The sequence below is a fragment of the Miscanthus floridulus genome, chromosome 11, assembly GCF_019320115.1.
Source record: "Miscanthus floridulus cultivar M001 chromosome 11, ASM1932011v1, whole genome shotgun sequence".
Classification (NCBI taxonomy): Eukaryota; Viridiplantae; Streptophyta; class Magnoliopsida; order Poales; family Poaceae; genus Miscanthus; species Miscanthus floridulus.
Genome location: NC_089590.1, coordinates 52,185,095 through 52,202,091, shown reverse-complemented (window position 1 = coordinate 52,202,091; position 16,997 = coordinate 52,185,095). Strand labels below are relative to the sequence as shown.

The 16,997-nt window shown below is 45.8% G+C and overlaps 2 protein-coding genes and 1 pseudogene across 3 annotated transcripts; 1 reads left to right on the top strand and 2 right to left on the bottom strand.

Moving 5' to 3' along the window:
* The first annotated feature begins 891 nt into the window (after positions 1 to 891).
* LOC136493304 (uncharacterized) lies at positions 892 to 3,845 on the top strand. The gene is made up of 4 exons (XM_066489372.1): positions 892 to 1,105; positions 2,367 to 2,692; positions 2,769 to 2,841; positions 2,976 to 3,845. The coding sequence occupies exons 2-4, from the start codon at positions 2,384 to 2,386 to the stop codon at positions 3,584 to 3,586; spliced, it is 993 nt and encodes a 330-aa protein (XP_066345469.1). The 5' UTR covers positions 892 to 1,105; positions 2,367 to 2,383; the 3' UTR covers positions 3,587 to 3,845.
* A 2,578-nt stretch (positions 3,846 to 6,423) lies between these two features.
* On the bottom strand, positions 6,424 to 8,501 carry LOC136493096 (uncharacterized). Of its 2 annotated transcripts, XM_066489139.1 has the most exons (3): positions 8,209 to 8,501; positions 7,975 to 8,050; positions 6,424 to 7,590 (listed from the first exon to the last, which is right to left on the bottom strand). In XM_066489139.1, exons 1-3 carry the CDS (start codon positions 8,272 to 8,274, stop codon positions 6,689 to 6,691), a joined length of 1,044 nt encoding a protein of 347 aa, XP_066345236.1. In that variant the 5' UTR covers positions 8,275 to 8,501; the 3' UTR covers positions 6,424 to 6,688. The 2 variants fall into 2 exon arrangements, with proteins under 2 accessions (XP_066345236.1, XP_066345237.1); XM_066489140.1 differs by lacking the exons at positions 7,975 to 8,050; positions 8,209 to 8,501 and adding an exon at positions 7,768 to 7,948.
* A 2,136-nt stretch (positions 8,502 to 10,637) lies between these two features.
* On the bottom strand, positions 10,638 to 13,948 carry LOC136494641 (pentatricopeptide repeat-containing protein At4g39952, mitochondrial-like; annotated as a pseudogene).
* Positions 13,949 to 16,997: the final 3,049 nt, after the last annotated feature.

Genomic DNA, 16,997 nt, shown 5'->3' with positions numbered 1-16,997 from the left:
TCTTCCACTCATATATATGAAGGTGTAAACGACACAGTTATTGTGCTAATTCCAAAAAAACAAAGATTACAGACCAATATGAGCATGAGAGGTGAGTTTAATTCAAAGACAATGAACCAATTAAGACTCTTATCTCTAATTTATTATGTACGGCTATTTTATTATTGTAAAACCGGCTTGAACTCTTGTACTCCCAAGAATAGCGTAACACTTTGGAAGAGATTGCAATGGATGAAAATTTGAAGGAAAAAAATCACTTTTTAATATTGGATATAGATAATGCATAGATGATGTTAACTAGTCTATCATTTAGAGCAGTCCCAATAAAAAAAACTAGTAGTTTCTATAACATAGGATACCGTATCAAAAAAGTACTGCTTTCCAACCCATGGTTTCTATGAGTAATAACTATTTTTTCTTTCTCTCTCCCAACTCTATCTTTTTCTCCAATGGGAGTGCGACACGAGCTCCCTAGAAACTGGTGGTTTCTCCCCAATAGCGATTTCATGGTTTCTTGGTGCATTGGGTCAAGAGTAGACCTGGTTTCTTCATGAAGAAACCATTTCTATGATTTTTGCTCTCTTTCTTCATTAATTACGTTACCATGTCAGCATTTTACCTACGTGGCAAGTCATTTAATGAGAATAGAAACCATCGTCAATAATGCGAGTGCCCTTAGCGCTAATGTTTTCTTTTACCGCTGCGTTCTTTCTCAGTAGCGTCGTACGAATTTATGCATTCGCCACTCCCAACATCTTGCAATCTGACCTTATCTCGTTCCTGGTCCTTTTTTTTTCGTGGCTTCAATTTGGATTTCTCCGTTCCAAACAGAAACAGCCAATTCCAATTTCCAAACAGGCACCCTCGTGTCTAGTCGAATCGTGATTAGCAAAACCGCCCGTTTGGCTGGGGACAGATTACGGGTACCGAACAGCCGGGTTCCACCACCAACCCAACCGCGGGGGAAAGGGGGAAACCCTAGGGCCCGGAGCAGCGCTTGGGAACCGCGGCACGCGCGGCGTCGACGCCGTTGAGCTCGAGGCGACCGGCGGCTCGCGGCCCCGCCGCTGCGGCTTCTTCTGGTTCCTGCGGGCTCAGCGCGGAGGTAACTACAACTTGCTCCCACCTTTGCCTTGTCCCTGCTCTTGCGGCCCCCGCCGTTTAGGTCGCCTTCCGGTCGGGTTTGAATCCGCTGGGACTACATTCAGGTGGGTTAGTGCGACTCGATCCGGTGAGTCTCCGGATTCGACGCGGTGATGCTGATAAGCGTTTGCTGTCGAAGCGGACGCTAGCTCTGTGCTCGTTGGTGATGTCGAATCTGTGGTTGCTGGATGTGGTTTTGTTTGCGCGGCATATACAACTTGTTCGATTAGCTTCGTCTCGGGCTTATGAATTGGACGCGTCTGTTCATGTGGATCTCTCTCTGTTGCTGATCAGTAGCAGGTGGAGTAAGATTTGTGCTTGGACGCTTCCAACGCATTGCTATGCCGCTCGACTCTGTTCGTTCCTGTGATCTGAATTTCTGTCTTACTGAAACTTAATCTTCTTAAGAAAGCAGCAATACTTGCTTATATCTCTTTTTTGGTTGGGGTCTTGAGTGTCTTGGTGAGTATATCAGCTCGTACGCACTCACGAATGAAATGGAAGCGAGTATCAATGTGCTTATGTGTTCATCAATCATCAGAACACTAGAATTTTCATCTATTCTATGGTCGATTTGTTGGCAGCATAGTACAGAGCAACTTGCTCAAGCTTCCCTCCTATCAACATACTAGCTAGTCCTTGCAGCCACATGGCTTGTCGTGCTGCTGCCGTAGCTTCCATAAACCCAGCATCGCATGATGGAAGTGCGTCCTTTTAGGTTTAACTTTCCATAGCATCATGCAGGCAATGCTAAATGTATGGTCTATAGAATGTTAGTAGGTTCTGGATGAGACATCAGTTGAAGATAACCTTTTCTTTTGTACATTTTTGTTCACCGTATGTAAATGTATGGCATGGGAAAAGATATGCTAACATCACACTCTGTCATGCACTCATGCTTCCTTCGCTTTTAGCATGAATGAATAGTTATATTTGTATGTTTCTTTCTCTGCTAGAGAATACTGTTAGGTTCTGGTTTATATGTTAGCTGTCTTGGTACCAATAGAACTGACTTATTCCAACAAGAATGCCATGTAACCAGCCATTGACTTGATATAGAAGTGTTACGGTTCAATTGTGCTTGTGTTAGAATTTCAGTACTGAATTGAATGTGGATCTTTGCTTTGTCTTTAGCATTTTATCCATTTTAGTTTTAGCTCCCTCATGGCCTTGTCAGAGAAATACAATAGATGTTTTCTGACCTATTGCACTTTTCTTTATAGGCCTATTGCAGGGTTAAATGGCAAATAGAGCAAGATGGATGATGAAGTACGAAAAGGGTCTTGTTGATATACTTCATGAGAACAATAATTCACATTATCGTACCCCAAACGGTTGGAGAACAGAGGGGTGGAGGAAAATTGTTAGGGAGTTCACTGTAAGGTACCCTGAAGCAAAGTTTAGTAAATCGCAAATCCAGGAACATGAGACTCAATTGAAGAAAGACTATAAGGTGATAAAATCTGTCCTCCAACGTGATGGTGTCTCATGGGACCAGAGTGCATCCATGGTTAGAACAACAGATGAAATCTGGGATGAGATAATTGAGGTGAGGGCTTAGTTCTTCTACTCTTATCACATATATATGCAACTGAGGTAACTTAAAATTCTTTTAAATTTTGTAGGATATGCCCAAGGCACGGAAGTACCAAAGCAAGAGCTTTCCATTGCTTGACTCACTTGAGCTGTTATTTGATGGTGAACACTTCCATCCACCTCATCGGGCACACATGCATAACCACACTACCTACAGCTGGAAAAGGCTGAGGAGAAGAACTGTGCTATACACTGATACCTTTTGTTTTACTAAAATAAATATGTTACTGTGATAGGTCCTATTCCTGAAGGGGGACAGAAATCGCCTTCCAGCATACCTCAGAATGTTGGTGGAAATGTTGACGATGGAGGCAACAATATCAGCACAGTCCCAGGCTTGTCTGAAAGACCTAGTGGTAACACTAGCGTTAATGAGGCATGGAATAATATCAGCCTACTTCAGCAAACAGCATTAGGACCCCAAGGTATAGACGATCTCGACATGCTGCAAAATCGTGATGAAGAGGTGCTGGAACGACTACAGCATGGTGCGGACCCAAGGCCACAAAGAGCAGATGAACAGGCACAGTCAAGTTCTTGTGTAGAACTGCAGAGAGACAGGCGCAAGAAGCGGAAGGTCCCAGACATCCAGCAGATCATGGAGACCTATTTGAATTTCAGAATGAAGCAAGCTCGCGTCAAAGAACAAAGAGCAAAGGATGCTGATCAGTTCACGATTTCAAGCTGTATCAAGGCTCTGCACACCATGGCCGATGTGTCAGACGAGGTCAAGGTATTAGCCTCTGATGTTTTCAAGGATGCTGAGAACAGGGAGATCTTTCTCTCCTATGAACCCAGGCTGCGCACCTTGTGGCTCAAGAGGGAAGTTGGCAAGCTACTCTCCTGATAGTGGTCTTAGGTTGGTCCGTTGGTGTCGAGAAGTGGCAGCGCTTGCTTGTTCTTGTTTGTTGTGTCAGTCAGAATTCGATTCTGAAGGGAGCCATTGAAGGCATAGGCTTCATTAACAAACTCTATTAGTAACTTTTACTTGTGCCATGTGCAGTACGTCACTATGCTTCCTGAGATGTAGTCATTCAAGACCAATGATGTGCTTGCGCCGTGTAGTGCTTCCAAAACTTTGCATCTGTGCCAATACACTGTTGAAAAATGCGACATAGTGCTTGTTTCTTGACAGCAGAGATTTGGGATTGCTCTCCCATTTTACTCGAGAAAAGAACCAAGGAATTATGTCCCAGAACGATAACTGAGCGTCACTAGGAGTAGGAGAGGTAAAACCACCATGATACCTGACAGATAACAATGCAGATTAATGGACCGCAAACCATTCGCCCAAGATTTGCATTTTGAAGCTCATATGAATGAGAACAAGATTGCAAGAACAGGCGGGCGATGGCAATAATATTTTTGCCCACATGCTCTTTAGGCCCCCTTTAGGTCCTGTTTGTATGTAAAATATTTTTATAGTATTGAAGAAATGCTACGATTTTACAAAGCACTTTGGTTTTCAAATGCTACAGGGTGTTTTAGATATAACAAATCTTGTTAGTCTCTAAACCCATAGTTTTGTCAAAACTAGTCTTTTAAAAGTTGTAAAAACTCCACCCGTGACCTTTTTTTTTTAAAAATAAAATCATAGCTTTGTATCTCTTTAGCTTATAAAACCATAGTTCTGTGATACCACAATCTGTAGAGCCACTCACTACAATATCTTTCTCAAGCACAAAGATGATTAGCCAATTTAATCGGATCTGCTGAGACGAGAGCCATTCCATCATTCTAACAAATTGCTGCAAGGTCTGTCCGATCTACCTTGAGAAACGCAGGTGCCCACTCAGTTCATACCCGCATCAAGGAAAACACACCTGATAAAAATGGTTCAAGATTTGCAATGAATGAAAGAACCAATAGGTTACTCCCTCCATCCCAAATTATAAGTAATTCCAACTTTTTTGAAGAGTCAAAGTATCTCAAGTTTGACCAAAATTACATCAAATAGTGTCGGAATGACTTATAATTTGGGACGAAGAAAGTACTTCACTGTTGGCAGCAACCAGGATTCCAGGACAAGCAGACACAAACATTCACAAACGAGACACGGCCCAGGGTGATGATACTTGAAAGAAACAGAGCCAACACATGTGTTCATAAAATTTTTAAGACACTTTTCACTCAATACAAACATAGTTAAGGCTAAATTTAAGTCTTATATAATATCTTCAAGATAAAACACTTTTCACTCAGTACAAAAACCATAGCTAGGTTTGGGACTTAAAGGCTTTGTTGTTGTTGTTATCAAAACCATAGCTAGGGCTAAATTGAAGGCTTCTATGTCATTCACTAAACTAGAATCTCTTCTCCAGCTAAATCAAATGGCCATGACAGCACCAAGCAAAGCTTTGAACTTTGAAGGTTTGTACCTCAAATCATGTGAGTCCACCAAACAAATTCTAGGTCTGCCAAATAAGTCAACAATTCAACATACAGGGACACTAGGTTTGATAGACACTGAATACAAAAAAATTGAAAAGCACAATTAGAAATTTATAATGCATATATGTAGCTGAACATGAATTATGGTGTCCAGACACAAAATCTCCATGCACACAAGGGCAAGCTAAAAAGAGTCAGACCAGGGGGGGACGTCCACCTGATTTTGCCCTTAAGTTTGTGCCAGCCTTCGAACCTGGACTGGTATGACAGGGGTTTCTCAATACCCAGACTTCAACATATACCCGGACTTCAACAGACTTCAACAGTCTAACCAGTGTAACTCGGGAGAAGTTGGCAATGGCAACACCATGCCAAGCTCACATGTAGAAAGCTTGAACTGACAGTGTAATATGAGGTTAACAGGTAACAAGTTCCTTTGATTGCCCTTCAGTCAGAAATAATCACTTTGTTGTTGTTGTCCTCAGTCAGCAATTTTAAGATTTGGTTGCATATTACTTTTTATAAGTTCAAATATTTTGAAATGATGCACACAGATTTGTTCTGAAATTTAGTTTAGAAGAAGTATAAAAAAAGGGCGTACCCAGTGCAGAGAGCTCCCGCTCCGTGCGGGGTCTGGGGAAGGGTGTTAGTGGCAAGCCTTACCCTTGCCTGTGCAATGCGAGGAGACCGCGACTCGAACCCGGGACCTTCCGGTCACAGGCGGTAAGACTCTACCGCTTGCACCAGGCCCGCCCTTCTTTAGAAGTATACTGTTGCTATATTCAACATATTAATGCAACAGGAAGTACTAGTCAAAGCTGAATTCTGGAGACCATGTTGATACCCAAAGTCACTAGTCAAATGGATAAGACATAAGGTTCATGGTTAGATACATGGATATACACAAAATACACAATGAACTAGAAGATCAGGCTAAGGAAGAAAAGACATAATATAATACCAACTTACAATATGATTTCATCCCTTCTTGCCTTTAGCAGAATAATAAGAACACGAAGACTGGTAAGTAGCAGTGAAATGTCAACTAAGATCAGCTCCATTTTAATGCTATGTGCAAAAGATCAGGCCCATAGTAAAAGTAGAGAAGCCCAACAAACAAACAATGCACAGTACTAGAACGTACACTCAGCAGATCAAATCAAGTACAACCAACAGATAAAGAGCATAGATAATAAATCCAAAACAAAGAATGAGATTGCAAATACCTAAATTTAATGTCTACCATTAAATAAACAACAGTTACCGCTCAAGTGCTCATATACTTATAGATATAAGGACATAACAGTCACCTTATATGGCATATATTATCTCACAAACTGTAAGCAACAAACAGTCCTCTCCAGCAACATATGCATCACATGCAACGGGAACAGTCTAAAAAAGCTGAGTTTCTGGACAAGTCTATATGGATTCAGCACCTATTCCAATATTCACATTTCTTTATATCAAAAGCAGACGATACGCAAAAAACGAGCATATCTGACAGTAACATGCAATGGGTAGAGCTACAACATAGAACTAGTATAACCCTGGCAGTCTAGTAACTTGGACCCATGCTACAAGAACGGGATAGCCGCTTTTCCATCTCTCGTCCAGTCCCAACTGCTGCTTTTGCGCCACCTCCACCGCCTTCTGCTGCAGAAACTGTGTTGTATTGCTTCCTGCAACCTGGGCAGCGCCCATCTTCCAACTTGATCCTGTTGTGGCAGAAGAGGCACATGTGAAACCCACAAGGGCAGGGGCAGAAGCTCGAATCCGTCGGGTCAAGATCATCGCAGCAAATGGGGCATGACAGCGGCAATGAAAGAATTCCCTGCTGTACAGCACTCATTCCCATCTCCGGCCAGCGGTTACCAATGCTTGCTGGGAAGCTGGCCTGCTTGGATATGCTGGGTAAGCTCTGTGGTCGAAATATGTCATCTGGTGCCCAAGCCCTTGTCTTGCTTCGAATCGGTTCTGGTCTTGCTGCATGGGCAGGTGCTGCAGTGGTCAGAGCTGGTGGGGGTGTCGGCGTGGGACCTGAACTCTGGTTACAAGAACTGTCTTCGACATAAAGCGCATCAGCAGCCATTTCCCAATCATCGAAGACCTCACTCTCATCCTCAGGGCCGCCTGAATCCTCCTCAGCATCACTCACACTCCTTGAGCTGGACCATACACTGCTTCCACTGCTGAGGCTGCGGCCACCGCCATTGCCAGAGAACCCCTTCCTCTGAGGGCAGTCACCACCTTGGGACTTGTCTGAGCCTGGGGAGTCAAGGCCACTGCCGTCTACCTCAAGGCCAGCAGCACCAGCCTCCTCCCTGTCGTCCGGATCACTACCCCTTGATCTGGAATCAACCCGGCGACGAGGAAGTGGAGGGTGCGGGGAAGCAAGGATGGGTGAGCCAGCATTTGAACCTGCTCCTGTTGGCGAAGTTGCAACCTTGGCATCATTGCCTGGACCAATCCAAAACGAAAGAATATATCAGATTTTAAACGAATCCACAACAAAAACACAAACTTAACTTTACAGCTAAATCACCCCAATCAACAAAAAGATATATATCATTCAGAAGCAGCACCTGAAAAACAAAAAAAATCCAGAACTATGTCTCAGAGAAGATCATAACGTACTTCTCACAGAACAGATCATAACTTGTATATAAAACCTTGATCCGACACATGGAGAGATCAACGACGCATGGAGAGATCAACTCCCGCATACACACCACTGCCACTGCCACTGCCACTGCCACTGACGAATCCCCAATACAAAGACCGAAATCCCCAAAATCACAAACACATATTAATACAACGCACAGACCAGGCATGAGATCAGACCTTGCCCCTTGGACAGAAACTGCCCGCGGCGCGTCTCGCGCTTGCTCTGCTTCAGCTTCGCCGCCGAGCGGTTCCCCTGCAAGGCGCACCCCGGAGAAAAAAAACACAGAACTCAGATCAGATCAGCAAGCGGCGGAATCAAATCAAATCCAAACCAACCGGGAACCCCTCGCCCCGAATCGAACCAGAGAGATCATCCCGACCCCAACCCCAAAGGCCAACAACCCCTCTTACCCTCTTCTTCTTGGCGTCGCGCGTGGCGGCCGCCGATGCGGGCGATGCGGCGTCGCTGTTCCCCATCACGCCTTTGTGGTGAGTGGCGGCGGCGGAGTGCTGCGCGGCTGCCGGCCGGGACGGGCTCGTCGACGCGCGTGCGCTAGAGGGGAGCGAGGGGACGGGGGAGCAGGAGGAGCGAGAAAACCCTAAAAAGCGATGCGGCGGGCGGCGAAAGGGAGGCGGAACGATGGGTGGATAGATAACACGCACACGAGGGCGGGGCGGAGTTAATGGAGAGAGAGGACGAAAGGGAGACGAAATCTGTTGGGCCTTTTCGTTTGGCGTCCATTGCAGTTTTATTGATCCACAGCGGCGCCAGGCAAATGACGGGATTACCCTCCGCTAAGGGTTCCAACAAAAACCCTCAAATTTTGTCTCCCTATATTCCTTCAAATTCTCCCTATATTGACCATATGTCATCCTCTGTTTCTCGGCGCGCTCTAACCAATCTTCTAAATTTTACCTACTTTACACTTTGTTGCCACGAGCTCTGTTCATTGTTCCTATTTGTCAGCTTTATAAAAAAGAGAGAAAGGAGTAGAGGGAAGGATGAGGAGCTCCTACATCTAAGGTTCATAAGAGAGAAATGAGAGTCCCTCATCCATCAGAGCTTGAATAGTGACTTGATTGGAGAGATTTTTCATGTGTTTGAGTTCAAAAAAATAGGACAAAGGCTCAAGTAGGAGCTTAGTTGGAGTTGCTTTGAGGCCTTATTCGTTTCATCCCTAAAACCAGAGAATCGGTTTGGGTTAGAGGGGATTGGAAACGATTTTGACGAGTAGGGGATTTAACCTCTCAACCCCCTGTCTTGAGAGAAAACGAACAAAGGGACGGTGGCGTCGGATCGAGTCCATCAAATCTATGAGTGTTGAGTTTCAAAAAAATTCTATAAGTGCTGCTGCATTTTTTTAATCTTTACTGGCAGATGTACACGCGCGTTGCAATGGAATCTAATACTATAAAAGTTAGACTCTGTATCATCCCTAGACGTGAGTTTTCAGCGTAGTTCATGAGTTCTGGTCACGTACGAGATACAAAGGGCGTGACCCAATAATATTGGAAATGGATCTTATATCTATCATCGCTAGTCGCAAGTTATTCTAACTCATATGAGTATGGGTCATAAGTTCGGATCAAATAAAAAGACGGGACGAAAGAAAATCTCCACTTAGGTAGAGGTGGATGAAAAAATGGAATGAAATATTGGCTAAGACAGAAAAAACTCTCTATTATTAAGATAACTAGGGGAAGGTGGATGAAAAAAGATAAAATTTTAGGTCTTAAATATTATAGTTATAGATATCTATCTATCTATATCTCTTATAATCCTAAATCCCACTAACAATCTATCTTCACATGCAAGCTATCCACTTAAGCAGTCCACTAACATATATAATATAACTCACTAACACATATATTTATGATATCCATGTCATCGAGACAAATCATCCTTGTGACTTACGTTTAGCATATATAATACAACTCACTAACACATATATTCAGCATGCCACGTCATTCCTTTATATAAGTAGTTGTATATAGTCTAATTTTATTCTAAGTCATCTAAACTTCTCGTACCAACACACGGCATATGCTTCAAGATTACTCTTTTGTGTTGGCTCGTGGTGAACCCTGTTTTTCTCGTTGTTTTTATGAGAAAAAAGGCGTGGTAACGTGCGCCGCGATTGCGACGTCGCGGGCCGTTGCGACCATCCGTTGGTAGATGGCTGGCGCCGAGGATTTTGAGAAGAGCATCGATTCCGAAGGGGACGTGAGTCGGAGAAGGTGCTAGAAGGTTCAGGTCCTGCTCCACACGTGATTAAGCGACGTCAGAGCTTATATCTGATATTTTTTTTAAACGTAAAGAGCTTATATCTGAATATAGGAGGAGAAAAGGACTAAAGGAGTAGCAGATATTTTTGTTCTGTTGATGAAGGGTTATCTTTTCCTATGGTCAAGAAAGATGGAGATGCAGGCTTCTCGAGCAAGGTTTGTGAAGATACACTGTGCCTGTCATGATGAACATGAATATGAATATCTTTTTTTTTTTGAACACATGAATATGAATATCTGAAAGTACAAGATGCCATTTGTAATCTATAAGGTGTCAGCTTGCATTTATATTCTTTCAGGCCCGCACGACGAGTCCAGACGTGCTCAGTCAGCCATACGTCATCAACAGACAGTTTAAAAGAACGACAAGTTGGTCAGAGATTTTCAGTTTGTGTTGCTGTTGCCACGGGTACCCGAGTGGAGCCAGTTACGGATCGACCGCGTTCATGAGTCATGACTTCATCTCACCCTCATCGAGTGGCCCCGTTTGCCACGGCTTCTACCGGCTCCGGTTTATCTGACATAACACTGTAGTAAGAAGCCGGTTTCCTTTCTCCATCCTTTCTGTCTCACTGTAGCGCGAGTACCGTAGCCAGCCTTACCCTCGCCTGTGTAATGCGAGGAGACCGCGACTCGAACCTGAGACCTTCCGGTCACAGGCGGTAAGACTCTACCGCTTGCACCAGGCCCGCCCTTCTGCCCATAAATAGTGTAAATAGTAAAAAAAAACTTGAACTTATTCAGCGCTACTTTTCAGCCATGGAACAGTATTTTCCTCTCACAACATTTCAGCATAAGCATCAGCATAAGCCAAATTTCAGCATAAGCGAACAGGATGAATGAAACAGATAAGGAAGCTATCAGGGTTACAGACAGAATATTAAAAAAATTAGACCCACGGGCAGAACGAAGTTACCTTATCATAAGCAATCGTGTACACAATTTCAGATATGTGTCATTCTTTTGCAACTGACAACTGTAGCAACATAATACTAGCTCAGTACTTCTTGCAGAAAACTGCAATAGTGACACTGGCACCATAATCATGACAAAAATGTAGCAATCAGTACTTCTTACAGCAAACTGCAATAGTGACACTGACACTATGATCATGGCCAAATAATATCGACCAGTGTGCTTCTTCAGCCTGCATCATAGCGAAATCTACTACCTTGCATCTACTATGCCACAGCCAGCCTGGCACACAGGTCTATTATGTGCACAATCACAACTTTAACCGAGCAATTTCCACTTCTATTTAAATTAGCAGTTTGTGCATTCTCCAAAATGCAGAACGGTCACCTGTTTTATGGCCTTATAATGTAAGCATTCACATATTTTGCTTCCGAGACAGTTAGCCATTTGGCCTCAAATCCCGACAATCTTACTTTATGCCATTCAAATCATCCATATGCCCAGATCTTCCAAGCATTTACCTAAGATTAGTGCTAACAAACAAATAGTTTCATCCATCAGCAAATTTGTACTTCTGTCTATGAGACCACTATCTGTTTTGCAAAAGAATGTAATTATGAGTACAGAAAGAGCATAACTGAAATTGAAGTCACCCACAATAATCAACTGCACTCCAACCTACACCTTTTTGAACTCCATGATTCTTCATCGTTTCTCTTAGTTTCTCTATCTCATCCCATTTTTTAGCACTGCCATAAGAATTAGATATTAAAATGTAATATCCCTCATTTTCTGGGTCAGAAGCAAATGCCTTTTTTGCAATCCTTAAACCCATCTCAAAGTTGTCATGCAATTTGCAGGCACTAAGCAAAGTTCCCCATATCCCGCCATAGGTTCTACTGGCATGGCTAAAACCATATCTTCTGCTTCTTGGAGATGCCCAGATTTCCCAAGGAGATCCACCATGCAGGCGTAATGCTTCAGGTTAGGCTCAAGTGAGTATTTTCCCATTCTTGTGAACAGCTTCCTGCCCTCCTCAAGAAGCCCTGAATGGCAGCAAGCAGATAGAATAGCAAGAAAGGTGACACCATTAGGCTTAATACTTCCTCCTTCCATCTTACCAAATAATTCTAATGCTTGTTTTGCTTCCCCATGCATCCCGTACCCTGATATCATAACATTCCATGCAACAACATCATGTTGAAGCATAGAATCAAAAATCCTTCTTGCAATTCCAAGCTGCCCACATTTAGCATACATGTCCATAAGTGCTGTGTTGATTGATACATTGTAGTCCCACCCCATTTCTTTAACGTAAGAATGTATCTTCTCTCCACGTTCCAATGCAACCAAGTTTGCACAAGCTGAAATGACAGTGATCAAGGTTGTTGAGTTGGGTGTCAAGCCTTCAGTGAGTATTTGATCATACAGTGACACCGCAGCATTTGAATGTCCCAGATGAGCATAGCAAGATATCAGTGTATTCCATGTGACAACATCCCCCTTCAGTTTGGCCAGGCCAAATATTTTGCATGCATGATCAAACTTTCCGCACCTCCCATACATGCCAATTAAAACATTTGCAACTGATGAATCCTCATCAAGCAAGTGCTTGATTGAATAACAGTGTGCTGATCGACCTAGTCTTAGTTCCACTAGCCGTGAGCAAGAAGAGATTGCAGAAACCAAGCTGTTGATACCACACAGGAATTCATACTTATCTCTGAACTGCATCTCACGATACAGCTCCAAGCATTTGACATCACATCCAGCTTTGCAATATGCTACAATCATCAAGTTCCATGAGTCCACATCTTGTTGACGCAACAATCTAAAAACTCTGCCTGCATTGTCCACCAATTCAAATTTTCCATACATTGATATCAAAGCATTTCCAACCAAAACACTATCTCCAAAGTTTCTCTTGGTTATAACCGCATGGAATGCCTTCCCTCCGTGTACATTGCCACTGTTACCCAACCCAGAGAGCAGACAACTAACGAGAACCTCATCTGGCTGCAATCCTGACTCCCTCATCTCCTGGAACAACTCCATAGCCTCCCTAATAAGCCCTCTCCCGCAGTATATTCCAATCAAACTTGTCCAGGAAACCACGTCTTTCTCTGGCAATAAAGTGCATGCACCCTCAGTGCTTTGACACTTCGAGTACATAGAGAAGAGGGCAGAAATTACCAAGGGGGAATCGCCAACCCCGACCTTCACTACATACCCGTGCAAGCATCCACCAGAGTTCAGCTCATCTAGCACCCCGCACGCCACCAAGCCACTCTCCATCGTCCGTGAGTTTGGCCTCGCCTCGCCATCACCTGCAAGCCTGACCATCTCTACCAGGTAGCGCAACCCATCCCCACTCTCCCCGTTCCGCAGACACCCTGATACCACCGCGGTCCACGCGACCACATCCCTCTCGGCCATTTCCTTGAACACCTTCACGGCGTCTCCGACGACGCCGCACCTAGCGTACATGTACACCAGAGAAGATGCGACGGCGAAGGGAACCGCCATCGCCTACGAGGAGGCCGTACCTGACGCAGTACGCGTGCACGGAGGCGCCGACGCCGAGCGCGCCGAGCTCGGAGGCGGCGAGCGGCGCGGTGAAGGGGGAAGGACGCGCGCCAGAGGCGAGCATGCGGCGGTGGGCGGCGAGCGCGGCCACGAAGTCGGAGGCGCAGTGGTGGGTGCGGATGAGGGAGTTCCAGAGGAATGCGTCGGGACGAGGAGAAGCCGAGAAGGCGAGCGCCGCGAGCCCGGGGCGCCCCGCGGAGGAGTAGGCGGAGACGAGCTTTGCGGCGAGGTCGGGGCGTTGGTAGAGGCCCGAGGTGACGGCGAGCGCGTGGACGCGAAGTAGCTCGGGCACCGGCGAGGGAGACGGCGACGAGAGGAAGCGGTAGAGGATGGCAAGAGGGGTCGCGGCTTGGGGCGGCGGCATTTGATCGCGCGTTCGAATAGTTCAGCCGCCGTGCACACTGCACTTTAGCCAGAATTCAGAAACTGGTGCTCAGCCTCAGATAAGAAAAAGAATTCGGAAACGAGTCACGTACTCACAATGACATAGTCTACTCATACGTGGACTTCGATTCAAAGTAATGTATTTTGATAATTTGATAGCGTCCGGACGTCTGGAGAGAAGCGCCCGTGCGGACACACGCACCTCCTCTGTCACGTGCCTGACCCCATCCCCGGCCCTGGCTCGCCACGCCTCATCCCTGTGCCGCATGACTCTCTATCTCAGAGATATGAAATAGGTGGATGTAACGTACGGCTCAATCAAATGAAACATACACTTAAAAATATGTGTGTGAAACATATGCAAAATTTAGATAAAACACTTACGGCTTGCAAACATGAAAACATTTATAGCAACGTACCTTAGTTGTTTACCCTGTTATCATGTTTAGTTCTGTGTCGTTGTGTAAGCATGTTAGGCCAGTTCATCTGGTTAGGTTTGTGAGTCCTCTGCTTCCTCTGGTCCCCTTGTACCTCTAGTTCGGTTTGTAATTCTTGTTTTAGAATGAATCACAATCAAATGCGCTTCGCTTACTCCATGCTCTCCTGGAACGTTCGTGGCCTCGGCCAATCTGAAAAATGTGATGCTGTCCGTGATGTAATCTCAATCTCGCACCCTCACATTGTGTCTTCAGGAAACGAAGCTTGACACCCTGACCCCCGTCAAGAGCAGATTTTTCCTTCCTCCCCCCTCTTACCGATTTCCTCACTGTCCCAGCAACAGGATCCCATGGCGGCTTGATCATCGCCTGGAACCCTCCTGTCCTCTCCGTAGGGACACCTCTGCTGGGCACCTACACCCTCACCATCCCCTTCTCTTCTACCACCACTAACTACACCTTCCGTCTGACCAATGTCTATGCCCCCTCTAACCACAGCGAAACTGGCGCCTTCCTATCTGAACTCAGACACATCCATCCTCCCCAGGAATACGCCTGGGTGACCATTGGAGACTACAACCTGACCCGCTCCCCCGCTGATAAGAACACACGGGTTTCAATTGGTCGTTGGCCAACAGGTTCAATGGTCTCATCGATGAGCTCGGCCTTGTTGAACTCCCCCTGCTCGACAGGCTTTACACTTGGAGTAGCAAGAGGGACTCTCCTACCCTGGCTCGTCTGGATAGAGCGTTCGTTAACACTGAGTTCTGCTCTAGGTTTCCCAACACCTCCCTCTCCTCGCGCCTAGGCAACCCCTCCGATCATATCCCCCTCTTGGTGACCGTTCCCACCTCCATCCCTAAGGCTCACCTTTTCCGTTTCGAGAACGCTTGGCTGAAAAACCCTGCCTTCCTCCCCTCGGTCCTGCCTGCCTGGTCGCATTGTTGGACGAATGCTACTGACGTTGCCGGTGCCCTGGTGGCACGGATCAAAGCGGTCAGACATGCAGCTAAACTCTGGGCACGCAAACACCGCAGTCCATCTGATATTTTCCACAACTGCTCGTTTCTAATCCTACTCTTTGATATGTTCGAAGAGTGGAGAAATCTTTCTGCAGGTGAACGATGTCTTCGTCAGCTTTGCCGCGACCGCCTAGCGCTGTTCATCAACCAACGCTCTGCCTACTGGAAACAGCGCGGGAAGTTTCGCGCCCTCTAGGAAGGCGATGCAAACACCGAGTTTTTCTAGGCGAGGGCAACAACAAAAGCGCGGTGCAGTCAAATACACCACCTGGAGATCAACGGTGCGACGCTGATTGCACACAGCGACAAGACGACGGCTCTCACAGATTACTACACCACCATCCTGGGGAGAGTCACCGTCAGCTCCTGGGGTTTCAACCTCTAGACGCTCTACTCTCATGTTGATCAGGCCGAGGAGGCTCCACTGATCGCCCCCTTCTCTAAAGGCGAGGCGAAACAAGCGATCCGCAACATGAACTCTACCAGCGCCCCGAGACCGGATGGCCTTGGTCCCAGCTTCTATGCTGCTACCTGGGACACAACCAAAAGGGCTATGATGGAGTTCTTACAGGCTTTCTACTGTAGAGCCGTGGACCTGGAGCGCATCAACAGGGAAGTGATCGTCCTCGTACCCAAAACAACCCCAGCACTCACCCTCAACGCTTTTCGACCGATGTCATTATAGAATTGTCCAGTGAAGATTCTAACCAAGATCCTGACCACTAGACTGTAGAACCAAGTGCCCAAGCTGATTGATATTGATCAAACAGGGTTCATCAATGGGAGATCCATCTCTGAGAACTTCGTCTATGCAACCGAGCTGGTACAGTGCTGCTACAAAAGGAAAGCCCCTACACTCGTCATCAAGCTGGACTTCGCCAAAGCATTTGATTCTGTCAACTGGGATAGTCTAGATGCAGTTCTCCATGCCCGGGGTTCCCTGTTTTGTGGAGAAGATGGATGCAGCAACTACTGGCGAGTTCACGGTCTGCTGTGACGGTCAATGGGATTCCTGGTCCATGGATACAATGCCGCCGAGGCCTCCGTCAAGGTGACGCCCTTTCCCCATATTTATTCTTGTTAATGGCTGATGTTCTTCAGAAATTGATCAAGGCAGAAGGCAACATCAGACACCCGCTCATGGAAGGGCCCTGCCTGGTCTTACAGTATGCGGATGACACTATCATCCTCATATGGGGCGACTTGGAGGACGCAGCCAAGCTGAAGCAGACACTGGACCTATTCTCGGCAGCGACAGGCCTTGCTATCAATTTCCACAAAAGCACTGTCACCCCTATGCATATACAGAGAGAAGCACTTCAGGATATGATGCAGGTCCTCCAACGCCAGGAGGGCTCTTTCCCTCAGGTTTACCTTGGCCTACCCTTGTCCAATGTTAACCTGCGGCTTTCGGCTTTTGCCCCCTGATTGCCAAAGCAGATCGGTACCTCACAGGATGGAAGGCCACTGTAACACCCTCGGTGTTACGCCCTAAATAAATTACTAAACAATGTCATGACTCATGAGTATCATGTTTATGTGATAATGCATTTGATGGAATATGTGGATA

What these genes read in the sequence shown, in the direction of transcription:
- LOC136493304 (XM_066489372.1), top strand. Translation starts at nt 2,384, where the DNA reads ATGGCAAATAGAGCAAGATGGATGATGAAGTACGAAAAGGGTCTTGTT. An exon ending in TCTGGGATGAGATAATTGAG is followed by an intron (nt 2,693 to 2,768) that starts GTGAGGGCTTAG and finishes TAAATTTTGTAG; the next exon opens with GATATGCCCAAGGCACGGAA. An exon ending in ACTTGAGCTGTTATTTGATG is followed by an intron (nt 2,842 to 2,975) that starts GTGAACACTTCC and finishes TTACTGTGATAG; the next exon opens with GTCCTATTCCTGAAGGGGGA.
- LOC136493096 (XM_066489139.1), bottom strand. Translation starts at nt 8,274, where the DNA reads ATGGGGAACAGCGACGCCGCATCGCCCGCATCGGCGGCCGCCACGCGC. An exon ending in GCGACGCCAAGAAGAAGAGG is followed by an intron (nt 8,051 to 8,208) that starts GTAAGAGGGGTT and finishes TGCGCCTTGCAG; the next exon opens with GGGAACCGCTCGGCGGCGAA. An exon ending in GTTTCTGTCCAAGGGGCAAG is followed by an intron (nt 7,591 to 7,974) that starts GTCTGATCTCAT and finishes GGATTGGTCCAG; the next exon opens with GCAATGATGCCAAGGTTGCA.